This window comes from Colossoma macropomum, unplaced genomic scaffold, assembly GCF_904425465.1.
Source record: "Colossoma macropomum unplaced genomic scaffold, Colossoma_macropomum, whole genome shotgun sequence".
NCBI classification, from domain to species: domain Eukaryota; kingdom Metazoa; phylum Chordata; class Actinopteri; order Characiformes; family Serrasalmidae; genus Colossoma; species Colossoma macropomum.
Genome location: NW_023494790.1, coordinates 6,525,043 through 6,551,514, shown reverse-complemented (window position 1 = coordinate 6,551,514; position 26,472 = coordinate 6,525,043). Strand labels below are relative to the sequence as shown.

General features: G+C 39.7%; 1 protein-coding gene across 1 annotated transcript in view; it reads right to left on the bottom strand.

Annotated features, from left to right (window-relative positions):
- The window catches only part of fmn2b (formin 2b), a 132,015-nt gene extending 107,408 nt beyond the window's left edge, over positions 1-24,607 (bottom strand). Inside the window, exons 1-2 of the mRNA XM_036571989.1 lie at positions 22,444-24,607; positions 8,780-8,949 (exon numbers count right to left, since the gene is read on the bottom strand). Of these exons, the coding sequence (XP_036427882.1) occupies positions 8,780-8,949; positions 22,444-24,607 (2,334 nt within the window). The remainder of the gene's footprint in view (positions 1-8,779; positions 8,950-22,443) is intronic.
- Between the last annotated feature and the right edge of the window lie 1,865 nt (positions 24,608-26,472).

The window sequence follows — 26,472 nt, the reverse complement described above, 5'->3', positions numbered from 1 at the left end:
CAATAATGTCCAGTTTAAATAGACGCAAACAGAGAAGACTCCTATTCACACAATTAAATATACAAATGATCCAACATAATCCATCTACTCAACCCTGTTTAAGTTAGCTAGTATTTTAAGGCCAGCATCAGTGAGCTGTCTGAAACTGAGCCAATGCTTCCTCTAACTGAAGAGAATGAGAGAAAGAGAAACAAGTAAAATAAGCAAAACAGGGCGAGGTGCTCTGCAGTACCAGCTTCAGCTGCAGCAAATAACCTGAGGCTAGAGGAACTTATTTAAACTCATTCTTCATTCTGCTGCCCTGACTAATGATCCATTTATTATCTGTGAGATCAGATAAGGGAAAAACGAAAGGAGTACATGTAAGCAGTGTGGGAATAAGGCAACCAATGAGGCTGCAGATTCTTGAGCCATAGCCTGGCAAATGACAGCCAAGCATCGCTGTAGATACACTGAGCTATACGTCGAGCACCAAGGTGCCAGTCTTCAAACACTAAACTGTAAACTGCCATAAAGCAGCTCTTACAACCAAACAGCATCTTAATTACAACCATATGACATCACAGTAGTTTATTTTGTGACATTTTTTTAGCACAGTATCAAAAAAAAAAATTGGAAAAAGGGATCCATGTAAAAACACAAAACTTTCTTCAAGTTCAGTTTAATATCACTGATGTAGACGCGCCATTATTTACGACTTAAAAAATTGTGCCACATTTTCAAAAAGTTAACAAGTGGCCTAAACATCAATGCGGAACCATTTTAACGTGGAAAATGAAAAGCTAGCTACCTTTCATCAAAACAGTTATGCTTTGAGTCTATTTTTGCTGCTTGCAATGAAAAAAAAAAAGTGTTAGCAGTAACAGCACATTCAAAGCAGTGAGAAAGGAGCAGCCATCTTTGTATGTTAGCACAAATTTGATCATAGCGCAATGTTATAAAATGTAAACTGCACCTTCGTCCAAATAGCATGTGACATTCTTGTATTCTTCACTCACCAACTGATGCCCAATAAAGCACAAAAATCTGGCTAACAGTGCCAGGAACTCGCAACAAATCCAGTTCATCATAATCAATGGGATCATGATGGAGAAGGGAGAAAAAAAAACAAACGAAAAACGAAAAGCGCTTTATAATGTTCCTAAGATAAATACAGTCATTCTGACAGTCTGCAGAACAATACAGGAAGCTTTGGGTTTGATGAGGATTATTTCTTTGTTGCATCACAAAGAAAAGGAACCCATCACACAGATGGAACAGAGCAAATGGGGTGCTGTGATTAAACAATAGGCAACAGACTGATTTAGGAAAAAGTTTTCATAGCATATTGTGGATACTGTCCTAACAGAACACTGATCAGCTTCATGTTTCCTTCCCCCTTTTGTTGGGAGATTGCAACAGACCTGACATTGAATCCTGATAATTCAGGGAACATGAGAGCATAACTACTTCAGTAGGATGCAGTGATGTATATAAACAATGGACATGGAGATGTATAAAAAAGAATGAATATAAACATGCGGTACTAATGTGTTTAAACTTGTGAAATCTAAGCAGGGAAAAAAAAAACAAAAACAAAACACAACTATATACAGTACAGTGCAAAAGTCAGAAACCACCATTGTTTAATTTCCAATGACAAAACTGATTGATTTTTCAGTGTTTAGTATATTCACCCATTCCTCTTATACAGCTACAAAAAATGAATAACTTGTACCATTTTGACTGGAAATTAAATAAACAGTGGTCTGTCCGTTGCACAGTACTGTATACTAGAGCTATGTATTGGCAAGAACCTGACAATATAATACGTGTCATGATAGAGGGGTTACAATTCAATATATTGTGATATATTTAGTGAAAGCTAAATTTTAAGAGAGCTGGCATGGTAGCAAAAAACACCCTACCATATGCATAAAATCTGTATAAAAAGAAAATGGATTACAACATTGTTCACTAGCGGTCAGGGGTTTAAACCTCTGCCACAAATCTATGCATGTAAACTATTAATTAAAAATCTATACAGTGTAGAATCGATACAGTATCACAAATGCGATACTCCAATGTACTGATATTTTCTTAAACCCCTACCGTATAGTGATTGAGTGATTGAGTCAGAGGTCAAGACACACAAAGTGGTCACACTACATGGTGCGTATCATCTTGTCCTACCATAAAGGCGCTCTTCTTGACAACTAATAGCAATGTGGGAAAAATTAAGTTTAAAAAAAATAAATAAATAAAAAATAAAAGTTCTGTCCCACAACACCAAGCATATGTATATGTAAATTGGGGGAATGTTCTTTCAACTTAAGAAATGCATAATACCAAATGTTTTATAACTTTCCTAAAACCTTGTCTCTCTGAAATATTAACTTTATAAGAGAAAAAAAAAGACGTCCATCTATGTTCTACGTGTGCTGTTATTTGTGACATGACATCCCCAAAATTTACTCTGCAAAGCACCAGTTGCTAAGTAATGACTCGCTTTACTCTGCAGCTGACCCTTACTAAGTTTCTACTGGAGCTAATGCAAAACCAGAAAATGGACACATTCAATAACTTCTTGAAGTTAATATCTGCTGCAGCCCGTTTGGTTAGAGTCTGAATATCATGGCATCAAACTCTAGAGAGAACAACTAAACAAACTGAAATCAGCCAGGAATTAATCAGATTAATCTGGTGAACATCGAAAAAGCTGAGCTAGACTTATTATTGTAACAGCTATATGGCTTTTTTCTATGAATCTCTCACACATAATGGTTCTATTTTTTGTGGTTGATGGAAAAGCAAATATTTTGTAAGATGTTTGGGGCCTCAGAGTTAATATTTTCTTTATTTTGCAGAACTGCTGTATAAAAGCTACAGAACACTACAGTCTTACATAGGGATGCACCAAGATGGGAATTGAGGGTAGATGCAGATATCCAATAGTGATATATAAATGTAGAAATTTAGACTCTAGCTCTCTAACAAGCACTAAAGAGAAATAAGATTTATTTCTGTAGAGTTACAAATGCAATAAAATCAATAAAATGACATTAACATAACAGACCAGCATCTACTGTCTCATTGGACTCCAGCGTCTGCTCTTCTGGAGTACAACAAACGTGTCATACATACGGTTTGAAATCTCAGTCAAGAGGAAATGTGTCCATGGCAATACAATTCTTTAAAATAATTATCTGCCAACACAGATATGATTCTGATAAGTTACACATCACTAGTCATGTGTTTTAACAAAGAACATACGTGAAAACACTTCCTTTTGTAATCTATACCTTCCTTAAACTTGAAAAAAAAATCTCTCCTGGTTCTCTTTTGTCATGAACAACATAAATGGCAGGTGCTGTTTTCAAATATGGTTTAAAAGAAGGAATTTCTTAGAACATGAACAAAATGTCTAGTAAAACAGAGATTATGCCCCTTTAAGTTGCAAACCTGCAGGTGTTCGAACAGGCTGCACTTCCTGCGGACGGTCTGTTTGAGTTTGAGCCAGGCCAGATCCAGACGCCGCTCCCTCTCTTCCCCTCGCCCTGCTCCGACTACGGCCAGCAAATCTTGCAGAAACTCCGGCACCTCACACGGAGCGCTCACAGGGTCCGACACAGCGAGGGCACGAGAGCCTCCGGCAGCACTGTCCATCTCTCAGCTCACTCCGCTAACCATCACTAGCAGTCTGCTCTGCAGTAGCAATACAGCAGGCAAAGGGCATGCATCCAGAAGCTGTTACAGCCTTTCATAGCTAGGGGGCAGCTAAGGTGCAGCCTGCAGATGACACAGGCAGAGGTTTGCTTATTCATTCCCTCTTATTCTCTCAAACAGAGCAGAACAGAAACCACACATACAGTTACTGTGACAAAAGTAAGCACCTTTGCATGTGCTCTCTCACAAACGGTGGCATCGCTCTCTAAACCTGTTCAGCTGGTCAGGATGAGAGCCAACATCTGCAACGTCTAATATTCCAGCCTGATCTTTATGAAATAAATAAGTAAATAGATAAATTAAAAAAATAATCACGTTTAGAAAAATTCACCACAACTAGCAATAAACGAAACAAAACCAACCTTAAAATAAATAATACATTAGAGAAAAAGTTGGTCTTGGTGCTCAGAGAACTTACTAGACAGAACATATGAAGACATGCACTCAGGCTTATTTCCCTCAAACGTCATAAGACTCATTTCCCACCGCAGCTTAAACTCACATACATTTAGACCACCATCTAGCAGCAGAATCCCACCCTAAGTAAACCTATCCAGCTTCCTGTATCTCATCACAGAGCACTGGGCCAAACTGCTGAATCCAGTCTACATTACAGTCGAGCATAGCTGATGTCTCTGAGGCACAGTGTCCCACGCCGCAGCGGCACGTCTGAAAGTCCTCTGGGTTTAAAGCGATCGTCTCCATCTCAGCGCAGACTGGCGCTGTGGCAGACCTGGCCCATAAGGACAGACAGCCACATGCTAGGCTACTCAGCCACTGTGCTGTCCTTGCAGCGAGAGAGAGAGGGAGTCGCAGTAGCCCGCAATAGAGATCAGGTTGCTCTGTGATGACGGGGGGGGGGTGGATCGAGGAGAGAGAAAGGGAGAGAAAAGAGGAGAGTAGGATGAAGGGAGGGATGCAGAGTTGCAGGGTGATGTGGCACAGAATGATAACGCAGTGCCAGGCCAGAGAGAGAGAGAGAGAGAGAGAGAGAGAGAGAGAGAGAGAGAGAGAGAGAGAGCGCAAAAGATATAAGAAATAAATAATATACAGAATAAAATCAGAAGTAGAGAAAATAGGAAGAAAGAAAAAGAACAAAACAGAGGGAGGGAGAAAGACAAAAGTAACAGAGAAGCACTTCGAGGAGAGAGAGAGAGAGAGAGAGAGAGAAAATGAATAAGAATGACAGCAAGAAAGTATGACAAAAAAGCAAGGTAAAAAAGGAGAGAATGAATAAGAATGAAAGCAAGAAAGAGAATGACACTAAAAATAAAAAAGCAAGGTAAAAAAAAGAAAAGACTGAAAGAAAATACAGAAAAATAAAGGAAAGAGAGAACGAATGAGAGTGAAAGCAAGAAAGAGAACGACAGAAAAAATAAAATGAGGTAAAAAAAGAAGATAGATTGAATAAGAGTTAAAGAAAGGAGAAAAAGGAATAGTGAGAGAGAGAGAGAGAAAATGAAAAAGAATGAAAGCAAGAAAAAGAATGACAGTAAAAAATAAAAAAGTGAGGTAAAAAAGAAAGAAGAGAATAAATAAGAGTGAAAGAAAAGAGAAAAATAAAGGAAAAGGGCAAAAGAACACAGAGAGAGAGAGAGAGAGAGAGAGAGAGAGAGAGAGAGAGAGAGAGAGAGAGAGAATAAGATTGAAAGCAAGAAAGGGAGCGAGGTAAAAAAGAACAGAATGAATGAGTTTATGCAAAAAAGAAAAATAATAGAAAAAGGAAAAAGAACAGAGAGAGAATGAGTGAGAGAAAAATAAAGGAAAAATGAAAAAAGAAAGTGAATAAGAGTGAAAGAAAAAGGAAAAGGGAAAAAGAGAAGGGGAGAGGAGAGAGAGAGAGAGAGAGAGAGAGAGAGAGAGAGAGAGAGAGAGAGACAGAGGAGGGGCAGAGAGCGACGTGGTAGTGTATATATTATATATAAATTTTATTTGCAAAATAAAATTCTGTAAATTTACATACATCCAGATGTTTAGTAACACCGTTTACGGTGTGGGAGTTGTTACGCAGCTAGCCATTGTTTCTCATCAGTTGTGATAGCCACCCATGATAGCAAGGCAATATAATGAGTCAAGTCGAAAATGTAATAAAATTTCAATTTGGTACCCTGAGATTAGAGCAGAAATGAGAGATTAAACATTTGGGACCAAACATCCAAAGGATTTCAACATCATTCAGTCTGGAAAGGACAAAAACTGATCATTCAATCCAGAGAGGGTCAAGAGAAAAACATGGCTAACTGAGTGCAGCTACTGCCCCTAGAGTTTACTGTGTCCCACCAGGCTTTCTGTGCCAGAGACGCCACTGCTGCTTTTCATCTCAGGTGATGAACGACTCACTCTCAGTCCGTCTGGAGCTCGAGAGTCTCTTCTGAGCGGCACAGCATCAACTTAAATAAGTAACATGAGGGGGGAAAAAAGAAAGAAAAAAAAAGTGCTGAACACTCACTTTCATTTCGCATGCAAGTCTGTGGAGCAGCAACTGCAGCGGTGACACTGCAGCTAAACACACACACACACACACACACACACTCACAAACACACCCCTCATAAATACAACATGAAGTAACCAGCCGCCCCTCCCCCACCCCAGACTCCATCACACAAACAGGGTGAACACAAACACTGGCTTTTAGCCATGAAATTTATAAAATCAATAAAGCAGCAAAAAAATCTAATTATTAGTATTTGATCTTTTTAAAGGTAACATTAATGAAGCCATGATTCCTGAGAGCTGCTGCTCTGAGGAACATCTTACATGATCTCACTAGTTTCAACAGAACTTCTTTTTTCAAAAAAGACACCAACGGGAATCTTGCACAGTACCGTAAACATTAAGCACATGTACAGAAATGAACACATTATTTATGAATAATTTTACACATTATTAATCAACACCGCTAATTAAAGTCATTAAGGCCAGTCACACTAGTAATGCCCTTACCCTCTGTATTAATGCAGCCTGAAGCTGCAGGGTGCTGTAGGGCGCAGGGCGATCTCATTCAAATACAGCTTTGAAAAGGTTTTTATAGCAACACCTCCAGCATTTACACTGGACAGTGCTTTCAGGAAACCCGTGGATACATCAAGGAGCAGAAAGACAACAAAAACAACAGCAAAGTGGAAATCTACAGTTCCCCTCGAGAGCATCCACTCTAACAAGAATCCACAAGCTGTATGAACGAGACAGACAGACAGACAGACAGAGAGACACAGAGACAGAGAGAGAGAGAGAGAGAGAGAGAGAGAGAGAGAGAGAGAGAGAGAGAGAGAAAAAGAAAGAAAAAGAGAGAGAAAGAGAAAAGAAAGAGATAAAAGAAAAAGAGAAAGAAAGAAAAAGAGAATGAATAAGAGCGAAAGACAAGAGAAAAATAAAGGAAAAATGAGAGAGAAAGAGAAGAGTGAAAGCAAGAAAGAATGATAAGCGAGGTAAAATGGAGAGAGAATGAATAAAAGTGAAAGACAAGAAAAGGGAAAGGACAGAGAGAGACAAAGAAAGAGAAAGAATAAGATTGAAAGCAAGAAAGAGAATGACAGTAAAAATAAAAAAGCAAGGTAAAAAAACAGTGAATGAAAAACAGACAGACTTCAATCACAGAAGAGTTGAACCAGTGAGCGTGTGTGATATACAGTAAGGTTTTGGGTACCTGAGAAAATTAGAATTAAAATCTATTAATCCAGGCAGTAAACTTAAATTAGAATACACCAAAATACAAAACTGTATATATATATATATATATATATATATATATATATATATATATATATATATATATATATATATATATATATATATATATATATATATAGGAGTCTGGATGGCAGCATATGTTGCCAAAACATGTATATATCTCTCAGCATTAACGGTGTCTTCACAGATGTGCACATTACCCATGCCATGAGCACTAATGCCCCCCTACACCATCATGAATACTGGCCCTTGAACATCTTAAATGAGCTCGGGCCCTGAGAAGGTGGCAGCATTTCTGGATTCTGTTAATTTATGGTTTCTTCTTTGCGTTTTAGAGTTTTAACTTGCATTTGTGGATGCAGCATCAAACTGTTTTCACAGACAGTGGTTTTCAGAAGTGTTTCTGAGCCCATGCAGTGATTTCCACTAGAGAAGCATGTCTGTTTTTAATGCAGTGCTGTCTGAGGGCCCAAAGATCACGGCCAGCAAATACTGGTAAAACTTTTGCTTTTCATTTTATGTTGAAAAATGTTATTTCTTAAATTGTTGCACTATTTGCTCATGCAGTCTTTCAGAGTGGTGAACCCCTCCCCATCTTTACTTCTGAAAGACTCAGCCTCTCTGGGATTCATATATATTTAAATAAATAAATAAATAAATAAAAAATCAAATCAAATTTCTCAGTTTCAACATTTGATATGTTGTCTTTCTACTATTTTCAATGAAATATAGGGTTTAAACGATTTGCTTGTTTTTATTTACATTTTGCACAGCCTCACAACTTTTTTGGAAATGGGGCTGTATAATGGAAAACTATTTTTTTTTTTCATTATAACACCTATTAATCAGAACATAGCATTATTTCTTGAGTGTGTAAAGCCCACTCCCAATAACAAAGTAAATTGAGAGTGGTCTACAATACGTTTTGGAATGAAATAACTTTGGAATATGAAATATTATTTGGAATGAGACATTTTTTCAGTGCATCCAGTCAGAAACAACTGTTACCTCTCATTGGTGTGTCAGGATGTACTATAAGAATCCTATTAGACACCAATCTGCTGATGAAATACAAGACCCATATTACGTATTATGATTGCAAACCAAAGTGTTGTCAAAATGCATGTATTCAGCGGTAGGACACCACTGTTCCAGCAACACGCTCACAGTCACACACCCAAGCCCTGTCAGCAGATGGCACTGTGCATGTGTGTGTGCACACCACATGGATATTTTTGGAGTCAGGCTTGGTGGTGGTAAAAATGTGCAGCAATATTTTTCAGTCTTTTGGCAATGAACAGTACAGGAGTAAGCAGGGCAGACTGGTTTGTGCTTAATAAGTTTAGTCCGGTACAGTGGTTGTAGAGCGGAGGCAAGACTTACACTGAACTGTGGGGTGACGTGTGACGTGCTGCCTCCATACTGCTCTCTGAAACAGTCACTGAAGGGCAGGAGGAGACCCATCGCCAAAATACGAGAGCAGAGCTTCTCCGCTTCTTCTTCCGACTCAGACTTCTCCTGCTGCTGGAAGAACCTCTCCAGGAGAGTACGACCTGTAGAGAGACAGAGAGAGAGATGAAAAAGGGCTTTGATACAAAGCAGCTTTACAAAAAAAGGACAGAGAAATAAATACATACAGAACAAGAGTAAAGTCAAAGTTTATTTATATGGCGCTTTTTACAAGGCACTGTCACAAAGCAGCTTTACAGAAAAACCTGGGTCCGAGCCCCCACAAGCATCGCCAATGGCAACGATGGCAAGAAAAAAAACTCCCAGGAAGACGAAACCTTGAGCGGAACCATGACTCAAAAGGGGACACCATCCTTTAACCCTGGAGATTGGCTTGCAGACTGCTGGTCACCATAGCAACACAGACAACAATCTTGCCTAGCCAGTAGCTAACGAAAAGGCAAAGAGAAAGATTTAAGACTGACATAGATAATTTAGAGACAAATGGACTTATTTGCATTTATAATCACTCCAGTTGGTTTCCTGATATGTTTAATCTGCAACAAGAAACTGTCAAACACTAAAAATTTGCAAAGCTGAAGTCAACTTCTCGTTCGCCAGGTTCTCGTTCTGATTTTCAGGTTCCATCTTAAATAGTGCAAAACTTAGCGAAATAGCTAGCTACGTTCTGGTGCCTCAGGCACCATTTAAGGTAGAACTGGAAAATTTTAACAAGAAGCTGGTGAATGGGAATCTGGCTTCAGCCTCGTAAGAAGTCAAACGTCGAGAGACGTTTTTACAAGAAACTGTTTTACTTTTGAGTAAGAAAGAGAGACAGACAGAGAGGGAGAAAGAGACACAAAAACATTTTTCTATTTTTAGCAAATATGTATTTTTTGAACGTCTGAACATTTACAAGCTGTTTAACAGTAAATCTCTAATTGTCTCTCAGTTCTTTTCACAAAACCGAAATTATCGCCTTGTACACATCACCATCGGGTCACTTGTCAAAGATATGATTACATTGAAAATAAAATGACTTCAACAAGACAGAAGGACCAGCCTCAGTGTGTGAGAGCATGTTCTCTAATCTCCAAACTGCAGACACAGTGGGGTTTTTAAACACTGTCAGCTCATCTGAAATGAGTCATCCTGCCGCAGTAAGATTCACTCCCTCATCCCCACTTTCACCCACTCTGTAATTCTTTCTCTCTTTCCTCCTCATGTCCATCCACAGCGTTTCTAATTGTAACTCACTTTAATTGAGGGTAGGATTCACTGCTTTACATGTCTCTGTCTGTCTGTCTGTCTCTCACACATCCACACACGTGCTAAAACAGGCTCTAAAATAAGCACCACACTGTCATTACCATCCAGTTTGGCAGGGAGATAGTTTGCACTTCCTTTAAAAAGCCCATATTAATGAGAACTGAATTTGTCTTAATTAATAATTAAATAAATAAATAAATAAATAAATAAGTAAATAAAAAGTCCGATAGTACATTTCAGCATCATGCCATCACCTCAATCAGACCACTGCAATTACATTATCCAATAAAGACAGTGTGTTTAATTACTCCCTTTCCTCTTATGATTAACACTTAACTGACCCTTTCTTACAAAACAGTACTACACATCAGATTTGGGTCATATGTTGATCTGAAAGGGACTCTTAACTGATGAGCTTGGCTGACTCAGATGTGTGACTTGAGACTCACAAAGTAAAACAAAAACAAACAACACTGATTAAATCAGTACTGCCAAACTTAATGTGGAAATTCAGTTTTGCCATTCAGTTTTACTACCGTCATGCGCAATGGTAAGGGGTTGGGAGCACTGCATTATGGGTGTTGTAGTAAATTTACATTATCAGTCACTCACCGTAGTCACTGCCATGACACAAAATGCTATCTTTTTCTCATTGGCACTCGTTTTATTGTCTAAAAGGTAAAATATTTTCAAGAATGCCAAATAAGTACTTCAACATTCCAGGTTCAAGGTGGCCTCAAATAAACTTACTATAGAAAAAAAGACTGAACAAAGTGCTACATGTAGTAAATGTCGTGATTAAAGAAAACTGGGTAAAGCTAGCAGTAGCTAATCTAGCTTTAGTCGCTTAATCTAGCCTAAAGTTTAATCAATTAGACCATATTCAGTTACAGACTAACCAACAGCTTCAAGTTATGTCCCTTTATTTTAAGCACTATGTAGAGGTTCAGTTCTGTTCTGCAGGATGAAGGTTTTTCTGTAAAGTAAGGCTCGACATTCAAAGCTGTATGAACAAGATACACACACCAACAGCTGCAAAATAAAATAACACAAAAAAAGAAATTATTTTTATATATATATATATATATATATATATATATATATATATATATATATATGAAAATGCTCTTAGGGATCCTCACCCTTTGCAATACATAAGCATAGCCAATTCTCTCTGGATTCAGACCAGGCCGACAAATAACAAGAGGCTAAGTGTCCTCAGGTTATACTGTGTACTTACACAGACTGTTGCAGCCAGTAATTTTATTGCAAGCCAATATGGCCTTACAGTAAATTTTCCACATCAGAATCCATTTGTCAGCAGATCTTATGAGTTTTAAAGTGTCTGAATACTTTTGTAAGGCAATGTATCTTGTAAACCAATATGAAAACAAAAGCAGCACTAATCACAGTAAATGTCATGCATACTGCTACACAGTTCTCAAACCTTTCGAACTGCGACTTTGGGATTCCTGAGCCCTTCAACACAGCCCTTCAAAAAGCACAGAAGAACTTGGCATTGCTGACAAGTAAACGAAACAACTTCAACCTGGCTTTAATTCTGAATGAAGGAGCGTGTTTATAAGTCGAATAAAGATAGTAGGCAGAAATACATTCACGTTAGGGGTAACTGAAGGGTTTGCTTGAAGTGGCAGACCTTTCCTGACAAACGTGGACATCTTGAAGCACAGAGAGAAAATGCTCTGGTAATGCAGATAGGAGTAACAGGTTGTGGGAGTTAGATGTTGGGCTCACTGCAAGATGCTTACTCACACGGACAGAGACTCAGTGTGCAAGCAGCATCTTCATCCACTCAGCTATTAATTTTAACTTATGGTGATACAATATCACTGGTGTGGGAGATTTTATGGGGAAGCCAACAATAAAACAGACTGTGTTGTTCATGTGGCAATCATCCTGAGACGCCCCTCAAATTTATCCAGCACAATTTTAAAATGTGTGTAAGTATAGCCACGCAAAACTGAGTGAAAAGCAGCTGAACTTTGAGAAGCAGACACTCTGACCTCTTTAAAACATTCACTAATTAACGCCACCAGACTAGCCTACTGAGTGTCAATCTCATGAGCAGTGTCCATTAGTATAGACTGGTCCAGCACACATGCACACAGTCTGACGGTCAACTTGTATCTCTCTCAGCACAGTCCTAATTTAATTAGTACCACTCCATTGGCTTCATTAGTCAATATTAGTTTAACCCCAGGCAGTCTAGCGTAACAGCTTCCACTCAACACACACAAATACACACAGACTTTTACTGCAAAGTGTGCTACATTTGTAGTAATACGGGAATTATGCAGATCCCGCATATCTGCTAATGCTGATACAAACATTCATAAAATGGAGAAACTGGGACATTTAGCTGGATCAGCATTACAGAAATATCAGTCAAATCTAAACATCTAATGCCTTGTTTAATACATATCTGCTGAAACAGATATTATTCAGCATCACTAAATATTTGTTTCAATTTCTGTTAAATATCAAACACACACATACAACTGGTTACTTATGCACCACCAGAGAAGAGGTGCTACATTTACATGTTCATGTGAGCAACAGGGGAACCTAGAACATTTCAGACAAGTATATTAAGAATAATAAACTGGGCTTAAACAAGATGAACTTGTCATAAATTACTGTTCTCAAAACTAAGCATCCATCAGAGCAACTACAAAACAACACAACACTTATTTGACCACACAGTAGAGCTGGTATTAGCAGCAACTTCATTATACAATACTAAGAATGCACTGAAATTTCGAATACCGAAACACATATTTACACATACGCATCTATTCGGATTGCATCAGGGCAGCCCCACCCATCCACACTAACGCAATAAGGAGCGTTTCAGTATGGATGCGTTATGAGTGAAGTACAATACATAACAGGCCAATTAGAGCAAATGCCTAAGCCATGCCAAAAGATAGAGAGAACGAAACGGTCAAATGAAAATTCATTTTGACTGTTTTCAGTACATAAATCCACATCAATTATGGAAGTGGACCTTTAAAAAAATAAAAAAAAGTAAAAAAACGGATTAAAAAGACGAATGTCAAACTATCCTACTGTTCACAAAACTTAGCATCCATCAGAACAACTACAGAACACAACACTTATTTCACCCTACAGTAGAGCCGGATTTAGCAACAACTGCATGATGGAATATTAAGAATGCACTGAAATTTTAAACACAAACATTTTGGCCAAAAAATAGTCAGAAGTGGCACTTTTGGTTTTTGGAACGAGAAGGGAAAAAAAGTTCAAGTAGGACTACGGTGACATTAAAATCTAAAAGCTAGCACAAATCATTTGAATGGTAATAAAAATAAGAAAGTCTTTAAATATGCTGTTTGTTGCCTTCTTGAGCTGATCAGCACAGACATATTCAAACAGCGACAGCAGACTAGCTGTGTGTGTGTGTGTATTGTCATTCTCTGAGGTTGAGGACAAAGAACTGTGAGGGCACATTCAGCAAACTAATAGTTTATGTTTACTCACAAACTGTTTTACTGTCAGCTCAGGGTTTATTTTACTAAAAGTAGATTTAACCAATAAAAGTTAATTTCAGTTGAAAACGAAATTTCAGTTTTGACCAGGAATTTTCATTTCAGCTCATCACGATCCATTTCACCTTGTGATATAAAATTCACAGCATCACACATCCAACATAACTGAGCTTTTCTTAGCTGTTAAATAGGGCTCCGATCCCTGTGATCTTCAGGACGGTCCTAAGTCCTAAGGTTTGTCGCTGCCATATTTTACCCGAGCACCGCCGTAGATGCATGGCTTCCTCTAATGCATTTACAAATAAAGGGGTGGAAAGGGATTCTTTGGCGCAACAGCATAAAAGAACCCTTTCTGGTTCCCTGAAGAACTTTTTAATCACAGTGGTTCCAAATGTGCTTTTAAAAAGAATGAAAGAATTGTTTAGGAACGTGACGCATTCATCACTGAACCATGTCAGAAAAGCACTGTTTACATTTACAGATCATCTTTAATCAGCTACTTTTAAAGCAAATCTATCAGAAAGGCACCAAGGTACACACAATATAATACCTTCAGTGTAGTAGTGGGTGATTTACCCATTGATCTAGTGTACCAGTTGAAAATCTTCTGTCATTACCATAAATGCAGTACAAAACACGCCGCATCCCTCACTTCTCGTGTAGCGAGTTGCAGCCCAAGATAGGTTAGTCTAGTTTGTCAAAGGAAGAGAGATCATATTGTAATGAGTTATCAAGTGGCAAAAAGCAACACATTTACATACATACATACATCCATTCAGACTGCATCAGGGTAACCCCACACATCCACACTGACGTAATAAGGAGCGTTTCAGTATTGATGCTTTATGAGTGAGACAATACATAATGGGCCAATTAGAGCAAATGCCAAAGTCATTCTAAAGGATAAAGAGAGGATGGAAATGGTCAAATAAAAATTAATTGACCGTTTTCAGTACATAAACCCTCACAAATTATGTAAGTGGAGCTTAAGGTAGAAAAAAAAATAAAAAAAAGCAAAATAGAAGAAAAGAAAAATTAAGTTGGGCACTGTATCTGGAATATGAATAGTACACAAGTGAATTTGAATAATTTACTTAAGTATTCAAATAATTTCTGTTCTTTTCATACCTTTTAGACTAAGCATGTGACATACAGAATGTCAAGACACAACCAGGTGATACTGCGCCACGTTAAGTGAAAGAAGCTGCATATAAAACCATTTCAAACTCAAAGTCACAAACCAAAAACCCAAAGTTAAACCACAAAAATCAACCGCATGATCAGGAACAGTTCACTTCTAATGCAATAAAAATGAAAGGGCCAATAGTATATAAAACTGAATCACATCTTTGTTTGATGTAGTGACTGAACTCAGTTTGCTTCAGAACATACAATTCAAACAGTCCATATATGGAAACTTAGCTGCAAAAACAGACCATTTTGAACTTAGGTTTTTTTGTGATGTCATTTATGGATATTCACCTATTCTGTATATATTTAGCCCCGACCGTTTATGCTGAAGTTAAACGGAGAGTATCATCCTGAACTAAAAGGCACAGATAAAACCACATGAACATTTGGGCCCTTTAAGTGTTGAATGTTTTATTCATAATAAGGAAAAAAATCTCTAGTTGAGATATTCTAATACTATTCCAACACAAATGCAGACATTTAACTGTCAAAAAAGGCTAAGATGCCAATTTCTCATACAGACATTTTACATTCAGCCAAAAAGCTGAATTCAGTGTAGGGGGCTGAGAGGTGTCAGAAAGGTTTTGATCCCCCTCTTGACTCAGGAGGGCTAAAACAGGCTGGCAGGCATGAAGAGAGATGCTGACACAATGTCAGAATTCACATCAACCTTCAGCTGAAAGAACTAAATAAATAAAGCAAGCAACAAGATATGAAAGAGCAAGTGAGAGAGAAAAACCACAAGGAAGAACAAATATACTAACATGCACATTAAGTCTTGGGGAATTGCACTGATGATTCATTTATTTTATTTTTTTTATTTTTAAACACAATTAAATTCGTGAACAAAGTCATTCAGAGTGGTTCGATGTGAAATGCTCCATTCTAGAGAAACATTTGTTCAGACTAACAGACTAAAACCCCACACAATCCGACTTTTGCAAATCGGATCCAAACGATACGATTCCCATCAGATTTTTACAGCTGTGTCTCAGTCTCAGTGCAGGGAAGCACATGCTGGGTTTCTAATGCGACCTTCACACCAATCTAATTACATCACTTGGTGAGGTAATTTGATCCATTCTGTCATCACAGCCCTTAACAACATGCTTATCACAGAAAATCATCGCAATAACAATAAAAATATATATCATCATGCAGCCCTGCTGACTGCATATCAGAGGTAGTTATATTGAATGTTGTGCCATATTGAGTCATGAAGCTCAGCTGGTCTGTTTCTCTCTGAAAGCCTGGCCTGGTGGCTACTGAAAGACACAAAACACCACACACCCCTCCCCCAGCCTCTTCACACACGTTCAGCCTGAGAGGGGAGAGTGTGGGTGGGTGTGACAAGGAGAGAGACAGAACGAGGGAGAGGGAGAGAGCAAATAAATGAATCTAAAGGATGAATAAGCCAGGAGGAAACGCTACATTTGATTTTTTTTGCTAGTAAATGAACCAAAGACTTGCTTCAATCAGACATACAAACAAACCAGCAGGAGTTTCTGACCTCTAGGTTCAGATAAGGACCATAAAATTGCAGACAGGAATGTGGCTTATTTATTATTAAAATCAGTCTGTGGCCTAGTTCAGAGAGAGAGAGAGAGAGAGAGAGAGAGAGACAGACAGACAGACAGACAGACAGACAGACACACACACACACAAAATGAGTGATATGAACTAGAGAGAGAAGAGAAGACATACGTGTGTCATGCGTTGTTAAAGTAAAGGGGGGGAGATTGTGCCTGACTGCATGACTGTCTATACATATTCATGTGGACGAGAGACACATGTGGATGTGTTTACACTCATGTTCAACGCCATGTGAGACAGACAGACAGACAGACAACAAGAAGCGCATTCAAGCACCTTTGAGAATTACTATATGTAACACACTGCAAAATAAATAAATAAATAAAATTTGGCCTATGAAAAAAGTGAGGCACATTCTACATTTTTTTTCCCCTAATATGTTAAAATTAACAAATAAATAGAACTTGTGCCTTAAAATTGTCAAAAAAATGCCATTTTAAGTTCCACGTAGATGATGTCTTTACTTAGTTTCACAAAGAAAATCAATCAAATATTTTACTAGCAGTGTTCCAACTTTAAACAAGGTGTGTCTTTACCAAATAAATCCAAACACTGGCTAACAATGATGCATACAAGTTAGAGATGGCATGAAGAAAAAAAAAATAAATAACCTTATTATTTTAGAGAAATATCCGCGCTGTTGACACAGTTCTGATTATCCAAGACAACGGTTTTCAACTTGATACTCACAACATAATTTGGTGGGTTTCAATGTCGCTGTCGAGACAAAAAAGGCCCATATTTTGGAGAGAAAAAATAGAAAATGATTTTACATAAAAAGCTTGGCTTAAGCTAGATGCCCTATATACATATGTTGCATTCTATGTAAATGTTTATCTGTATTGTCCCTGCCAAATTATTAAAAAAAAAAAAAGTTTTGAAACAAAAAGCACCATTTAACAACTGTGGTCATGTTCCCACAAACCAGAAACGTAGCTACAGGGGGGGCTTTGTAATACAGAAAACGTTCTCTAATATATAATTATAGAATAAAATGCATGCTGCCATTGGTCATGTAAAGTCACAGACTTTGTAAAGGCACAGAATGACTTTTTTTTCCAGGACAAATACAGCATCACCCTGCTCTACTGTTTCTGTAGACTGTAGGAACTTAACTGAACCATCCTAGCTCCTACAGTGAGCTGCTCACTGTGGTACAGACACAGTCTTTCAATATTAGGGAAGCATCAATACTATTTTTTCAGATCGAGTATGATTACGAATACATATTAAGTACTCGCTGATACAGAGTCTGACACCGCAATGAATTACCTATTTAGAATTAAGTAGTTAGTGTAAATGAGTGCACTGTGCCTTAACAATACAACAATTAAAATCTAGCTGATTTAAATGACGTGCATTAGCCTGCTATATTAAATTAGTTATCTTGGATCATGTAGCGTTGCAGTGGAGAAGAATGGATTTTGCTCCACATCAGAAAAGCACTTCTACAGCTGTACGTAAAATATGTTTCATAGTTTTGTTCTGATGCTCCTCGTCAGTTTCTTTCAACAACAGTCTCTGTAGCACAGTGACAGCAGCAATAGCTCACTTTTCAAATTTTACATATCTTGATTGGCTGGTCCACGCTACGTTTGAATAGACCATTGTGTACAAATAAAACCTATGATTTATAAGCTCACACTGTAAGAAAACACTGTCCAACTGACATGCTACGTGAAACGCAGCCCCTACAGACAGCTCTATGAATTTCAAATAAAGGTTTCATTCAAAATAATATGCTGTGCACCCAGTACTGAGCAAACATGGTGAGAAACTGAGCTACAACAGCTAGGCTAACCACACTGTGCACAGACATACACCGATCAGGCATTTTTAACTGCACATAACATTCTGACCACCTCCTTGTTTCTACGCTCATTGTCCATTTTATCAGCTCCACTTACTATATAGGTGCACTTTGTAGTTCTACAGTTACAGACTGTAGTCCATCTGTTTCTCTGCATACTTTGTTAGCCCCCTTTTACCCTGTTCATCAGTGGTCATGACCCCCATGGACCCTCACAGAGCAGGTACTATTTGGGTGGTGGATCATTCTCAGCACTGCAGTAACACTGATGTGGTGGTGGTGTGTTAGTGTGTGTTGTGCTGGTATGAGTGGATCGGACACAGCAGTGCTGCTGGAGTTTTCGAACACCTCAGTGTCACTGCTGGACTGAGAATAGTCCACCAACTAAAAATATCCAGCCAACAGCGTCCTGTGGGCAGCGTCCTGTGACCACTGATGAAGGACTAGAGGATGACCAACACAAACTGTGCAGCAGCAGATGAGCCATCATCTCTGACTTTACATCTACAAAGTGGACTGAAAAGGTAGGAGTGTCTAATAGAGTGGACAGTGAGTGGACACAGTGTTTAAAAATTCCAGCAGCACTGCTGTGTCTGATCCACTCAGACCAGCACAACACACACTAACGCACCACCACCACGTCAATGTTACTGCAGTGCTGAGAATGATCCACCACCCAAATAGTACCTGCTCTGTGAGGGTCCATGGGGGTCCTGACCACTGAAGAACAGGGTAAAAGGGGGCTAACAAAGTATGCAGAGAAACAGATGGACTACAGTCTGTAACTGTAGAACTACAAAGTGCACCTATATAGTAAGTGGAGCTGATAAAATGGACAATGAGCATAGAAACAAGGAGGTGGTCAGAATGTTATGCCTGATCAGTGTATACAAGGTTTGACCACACGGTCTCTCTTTATACCTAGCATTTCTATTCAGTCAAACAGAGTAAAGTCGGCATAGACGGACTTGGGTAGCAAACGTTGACTTTTTGCCTCCCTTTCTGCTCGCCTGTGTGTCTCCATCCATATTGGGGACGTGGCTGTCATTATGTTTGTGTGTGTTTAAAAACGGGCGAAAAAAAATCACACTGAATTCCTGTTGGGAATACAATGCGAAGGTGGAATGTTTACAGTGACCAACGACTTTGTGCCCGACCACCACAGGATCACAAACACTTCCTTTTGTGAGCAGACCCTTGCTTGCTTCCACCTTGAGTCATTTGTTCGGTTTACACTAACTAAGCTTACATTACATGCTATCAGCGTATTTTTATAACCTCAAGTATGAATAAATGAGCATTATCAGTTGTCAACGTTATCAGGCCAATACCCAATACAAGTATCGATATCGATGAATCCAAATTCAATACTGTGGAAAAAATGCCAAGAAAATCCGAACCATTCTTCAGTCTTTACCCCTAAACATCTGTGCCTACTGATGTAAAAGGCAGGACTCTGGTTAAAAGTGAGATGAGTGATTTTGTAGCTACAATGATGTACGCTTTTCGGAAAAATCCTTTTTGGAATACATAGTAATTCAAAAACATTTATTCAATTTCAAAGCACCATATTTTTACTACTGTGAGGTGCCTAGGAACCAATCACATACCAATTGAAAGAGAGGGTCATAGAGTTTCTGACTGTCACCAGAAGATGGCTCCCTTCAGTCTGAGAGGAGATGAGACCCCTGAGCAGAAAGCGTTCTGCGTTCTCCACTTCAATAAGAGTGAATCAGTCATAACTGTGCAACGTGATTTTCGTCGGCAGTGAACCTCCAACAGCTCAGAGCGTTCGTCGTTGGTTCCACAACACTGGATGATCTCCGAAATCGCACTGAAAGAGCCGTGAGTGCAGCGACACCCGACATGCTCAATCGAGCATGGGATGAATTTGACTATGGCGTTGATGTTGTCTGTACAGCTGGAGGAGGTTCATATTGAGCACCTTGTAAAACTACATAAACTTTATGCTCAATTAACCCATCTACAGTTTACTGCATTGTTCTGTAATGATTTACAAGTGAAATAAATCATTTTGAAATCAGATGAATCTTTCTGAATCACCTTGTATTATAAATCACTTTAAATATTCCAAAAATTGATGTAGTTGTATCATGACCCTCCGATCAATGAGCCTTGTTCTCCCATATCTTCCTAAGTTTCTTCTTCAATGTGTTATTGACAAAGGACCTAAGAGAAAGTCTGTCAGATTTATGATGCGTTTCTAAACTGCAGAATTTTTCACTCCTTTGTGTTCTTGAGTGTGTGTAGATTGTTATTACCCAAGAACAAATCCCAAATAAGACAAAATTGAATATAAGAATCTTCATGAAAAATGTACAAGTGACTTTTAAGAAAAAAAAACGTCTTCTTAAGAACGGTTGGTGAATGAGGGCCAATGTAACCAAGAGGAAGTCTCCAAACAAAGACTCCAAATAATGCCCTGCAGAAGATTAAACTCATTAACTTACGTTGTAAAGTTTCCTTAAAAGCACTGACTGTACCGTGAAGTAGCTGAAACACTTTTTCAGGAAGTTTAGTTAGTTTAATTCAGTGTCCTGCAGTGTGACAGTTCTTGCACTGTTAATCACATACACAAAGGCCAGTGACAAGAAGAGACAGACACAGAGGCTCAGATGGACAAAGAGAAAGAGAAAAAACAGAGACTGAGGGAATGAAGGCTGAAACACAGCTAAACAAACAAATTCATTCACTCTGATTTACTCCAACATTCTCTTTACTCCACCTCCCTTCTCTTCCCTTATTTCTCTCACTTGTACATTCAGACTATTTCTGTTCACACACGCCACCTTCTTTTGATTCACACCCTCAGAAACAAGCTGAGTCGCAGTTTCTCTGGCTGCTCGGTGCTGTTCTCCAGCATCAGCATGAAGCCCAGAGTGACATCTCCCATCATTCCTCACTCCACCAGCTTCCCTGTTTATAGTGGCTGAATGAAGCTCTGAGCTCATCACATTTAAAATCTAAATAAATCTATCCACAATTCTAAAACCTCTCAAATCGAAATGTTCTAGACTTTTTTTTCTGAAATATAACGCTGGTATAAATTTAATGCAAGCTCATAGATCCAAGCTGCTCCTTATGGGCCTTACAAACAATATAGAGCTGAGAAAGCACTAAAATATACCCCAGGTACCCCTTCAGACCAGCACTGAGAAACACAGTACTACAGCAAATACATTACACAAAACATTATGTTCAGCGAACAACTGGTAGGTCAGCAGCAAATAACTAGATCAAAAATATTAGGCTGTACAATGTTTGATGATGATTGGATTGCACTCTAGGACAGTGGCTCCTAACTGAACATCCTGCACATTTTAGTGTTTTTCTGCTCCAACACACCCACTTCAACTCAGAATGGGCTTGTTAAGTGAGCTTATCAGTTGGATCAGATGTATTGGTAGCAAGGATAACACTAAAATGAGCAGGGCAGGAGGTACTCCAGGAGCAGGGTTGGGAAAAAATGCTCTAGAAGACCAGAACGTTTAGGGGTTACTATACTAAATTATGTTTTATTCATTTCACTACCTTTCAAACCCTACAAAAACAAAAGGTTTTCTCTCTCTGTAACTCTAATCCAGGTGTATCTAGTCCCAATAATGTTTGTCTATCGGCATCAATATCAGCAGATACGTACACAACAAATATCAGATACTGGCATCAGCATATAATTCCCGTATCGGTACATCCCATATTGAATTCTTGAGTGTATAGCGATATACTCTCAAAACTACTAAGCTTTAGGGCTGTTTTGAGCTGTTTTTAACTGAAGGTTAAGGCAAGATTGTTATCTAAAGATAAGCCATCACTCATCTATCCCTCAGGGAGAACTACACAGCTAAAATTAGTGAGTGCCATTTCAGGACAGATTTGTTACAGGACTGGACCACATTCATTGTTTTTTCACTCCAATACACCATCCAGCATTTTCTGCTGATACTAGCCCAAGAACAATATGTGGTGTTGAATCGGCATCATGTCAAGTTCAATTACTAACAGCATGATGGAACTTTCAATGACAGCAGCAAATGGCAAGAAGCCACAGAAAGCATAACACTAATCAGTTGATTATTATTTGTATACCAATAGAAAGATTAACCAATTTTAAAAAAAATAACGAGTTTTGTTGTTGGTAAATAGATAGAAAAACTAAGACAATGTCAAAAGAGACTCTGGCTCACCTGTAAATACATCCTGAAAGCCGCAGGTAGAGGCCTGTCCAGCTGAAGCTCTGCGATAAGCACCCAGGCACGTCCCTTCTGCCCCGAGTGTCCCCTCTGAGCCTCCATACTCTAGGTAATCCTCAGACCCAGTTTTGGGAGGCAGTGGCCGGAGCTCTTCCGTCCAGTCGGCGGAGCGGCTGATGGGTCCAGTGATGCTGTAGGAACGCTGGCGCTTGACCCTTCTTCGTTCTGCCCTGGCAATGGTCGCCGAGGAGTCACCTCGGGAACGGCGTGGGAAGCGTGGGCTGTGGGATGGCGAGGGGGCAGGAGAGCAGGAGGGAGAGCTGAGTTGACGGGTCGTGGTTTTGATGTAGGATGGGTGGATGGGAGGGTATGGTTTGACCGCAGGACTCATGGACGAAGCCGGGATGCTGGATTTCAGAAGCCGAGTGGCCAGAGGACTTTCTTGCTGGACCCAATGCGGAAACGAAACGCTACTTTTCCTCCTTTGGATCACCTGGACTTCTTCCTCTTCCTCGTTTCTGTCAGCCGGCAAGTCCACGGCAGGCACAACACACTCCAGAGAATCAGCAGAAGATTCTAGTCCTTCACCTTCGGACAGTGTATCCGAGGTTTGCCCGTTCTCCTCCTTGCCAGAATATGGAAAATCCAAACCATCTATTTCCTCCTGGGCTGGAAATTGCAGGCCATTCACTTCATTTTCCTCCGTGGCCTCCACTGCACTCTCGAAGGAGGCCGTGAGGTCGGGGAAGCTGGTGACGCTGGTCGTCGTGGTGACGGCCTTCCTCTCCACATCCTCGATAACTGAGGGGGCTGCCGGAGCCTCGGCTGTCTCCTGCTCTTTTGTCCCGGTTGCCACGGAGACGGGAGCAGTACAAAGGTCCGGGCTTGAGCTGCTAAACTCTCCATTGACACTTTCCTCTTGTGCCTTCTCCCTCTCCTCCGGCCCTCTCTCCTTCTCTTTCTCTCCCTCCCTCTCATCTGGAGTAGCCTTAGCAAGTTCAAGGTGCAAATTCAGGCCATTTTCTCGTCTATGCAGAGCCTCCAGCACAGTAAATGCCTCAGAGTCAGGTGTCGGGCTGCTTTTCGCTTCCTCGCTGAGGCCGTTTTGTTTCCAATCCTTCCCCCAGGCCAGCTGCTCCACTCCAGGTGAACCTGCAACTCCCTGATGCTGAAGCCTGATGGCCTGCTGAATGTCCGCCAGCAGATCTTCATGTTCCGCCGCCGAATGGAAGCTGTAGATGTCCGTATCAGATCCAGAGCTGCCCTTCTTCTCCTCTGCCAACGTTTCCTGCGTTTCTTGTCGGCAGTTTTGCGAGAGGATAAGGGGTCTCTCTCCCTCGGCGTCAGACTGGCCAAGCTCGTCAGCTGAAAGATCCGGTGTTTTGTTGCAAAGGGATGGTGCGCTGTCCAGCTCGTCATGCTGCGAGTCCAGAGCATCTTCCTTCGAGCCACTCAGCAGGCCCTTCACCTTGGCCAGATTCTTGCGTTTGCGGATGGAGAAGACGGAGGACTTGGACTCGGACTTGGCTTTCCTTTTTCCTCCTCCACCACTGTCTCCTCCCTTGCCATGCTTGGATTTCTTGCCATGAAATCCCTTCTTTGTGCCATCGGCCGTGTCTCGGAGGGGGCCGCACTCCTCCGCCGCGATCTCTCCATCCTCCGCGGCAGCCGAGCGCTTCAGCTTTCCATCCTGGTTGCCCATGGCGATGTGTGAGCTCAGGCCATGCCTGCCGCAGAGCGTGTGTGTGCGTTTGTGTCTGTTCCAGGAGCAGCTGATCGAACGCCACAATACGCTCTCGTCTGCTGAAGAGAGCAGTGGACAGGAAGAGGAGGATGAAGCGAAAGAGAAGAACGGCAGGCTCTCGCTATCACTCTCGCTCCCTCCCCCCTCCGTCTGCTCATCATCCCTCGCTCTGCAGAGAGAGACGGGAAGGGAGGGGGAGCGCACCCTAGGGACATGCTCAGTGCAGCCCAGGCACAGATCCTCCCTCTTCTCCTCCTGCTGCTGAGGGTGGTGGTGAAATGGATTTTGGGAAATGTAGTAATGGCGGTGTTTGCCAAGGCTCAGTGCCTCCATCAGTCTCTCTCTGAAGGGAAGGCGGGGGAGGCCATCCTGTAACCCGGGCAACGAGGAATCCATCAGCCACAGAGACTGCATCACCACCACAACACACAGGGATGCGCACACACACACACACACACCACACACACACACGCGCTACAGGAGACAAAACAATAACAAATGAATGAATAAATAAATAAATAAATAAGCATGTGTGTAAATGAACAAATAAATGAATGCATGTTAAGATGACCTATTAGACGATACATGAACTAAAAAGAATGAAGGAACAGCTAAAGATATGAATATACAGTGGTCAAATTGTATATGGTGGGACCAAATGACCAGGCAGCAGTGGGGTGAGGGGGTACTCTCAATTCTACCAAGGCAAGTTGGCATGTGAATCTCAAATATGGATGGAATTAAAATATGCATAACACACACTAAGTATGAACATAAATCCAAACGGGTGGAAATGGGGGAAGGCAGTCTTATAAGCAGGGTTATTTGTGTCATTTGGCACCAGACACTCCCCATCAAATCATTATTTAACCCTTAAATCATTCCTTTAACACATTTGTGTCAGCCCACAAGAGAAAATCTGACACAGACTGTAGTCAGAACAAACCTTTTAACAAATTCGCTCTGGAAGGATTTGTTTAAAAGTTCACTGAATGATGCTTAAATAAAATGACCATGAAAGTAACAGAACAAATGAACAAAAGAATGTATTCATTTTTAAATATAAATACTGGACTGAAAATATCATAAGCATAATCTCCAATACTTCACTCAAAGCTCAATTCTGAATGAATGAGTACAATTAAACATACGTAACATTTCTAGGGATGCACAAGGATATCTGAATCATATTGGTATCAGCAAATAATTGCTTTTGAAAACAAAACAAAAAAGTTATCAGCGTCAGATATTTGACCATGTTGTTATAGGCCAATACCAATAACAGATCCCTCCCACCTTGAATTTACAGTACTGTGCAAGTATTTGACAACTAAACACATTGTTTAAAACCATTTCTCTCAGCAGTCATTTGTAAAAACACCATATATCATTAGAATAAATGCAAAAATAAATATCGTTAAAAAGTAAAAAGAATGCCTTATTTTGACAAAATTAATATCATGTGAGCTGATTAAAGAACAATGTTTTGTTCCAGGTTTCTCCTGGATGCCTCCAGCCATCACACAGATTTAGTAAATTCAATTACCAGCTGATTGATTAACATATCAATGTACTGATTAACCAAACTACGTGTGGGATGATAACTACAAATAATCCTGGACTGCCATGAGGAGAGGTTTGGAACTGGTTAAACAAACAGAGACACGCATAAAATAACCACTTACTGCATTAATATTATTTTCAATTGTAGTTTTAAACTGTAATATTAGTGATTTTCTAAGCAAATAAATGCTTACTGATAAATTAAATTGCCTTTTAAATCTAAATTTTTCCCAGAAGTTTAAACTTTTGCACAATACTGTATCTCCCAAGGTGAACACACATGAAATTAGGACTAGATGTACTTGGATTCGCATTCCAGGTAGATATTTTCGAGAGGATTATAAATGAAGTACCATAAAAATAACATCCAGATATATTAGTGCAGTACTTCAGCATTGGCTGAACATTCGGCTCTTCTGGAACTCAACAAATACATCAAATATCAGTATGAAATATCAGTCAAACATAAATGCGCACCTGATGCTGATCATTTTTAAGCAATTATCCAGCTGATGCTGATATGATTATCATAATGCATCCCTAGTTTAGATTAATCAGATATTTCAAACTGATATGTGACGTATTTATTGTATTGAAAAGAACAGACTGTGTAGGTGATGCTGGTCTACTACGCTAGAGGTTCTGTACTCTATATGTTTTACTGCATTCGTAACCCTACATAAATTGTTACAGATCTCTAATATTAATCCAGATAA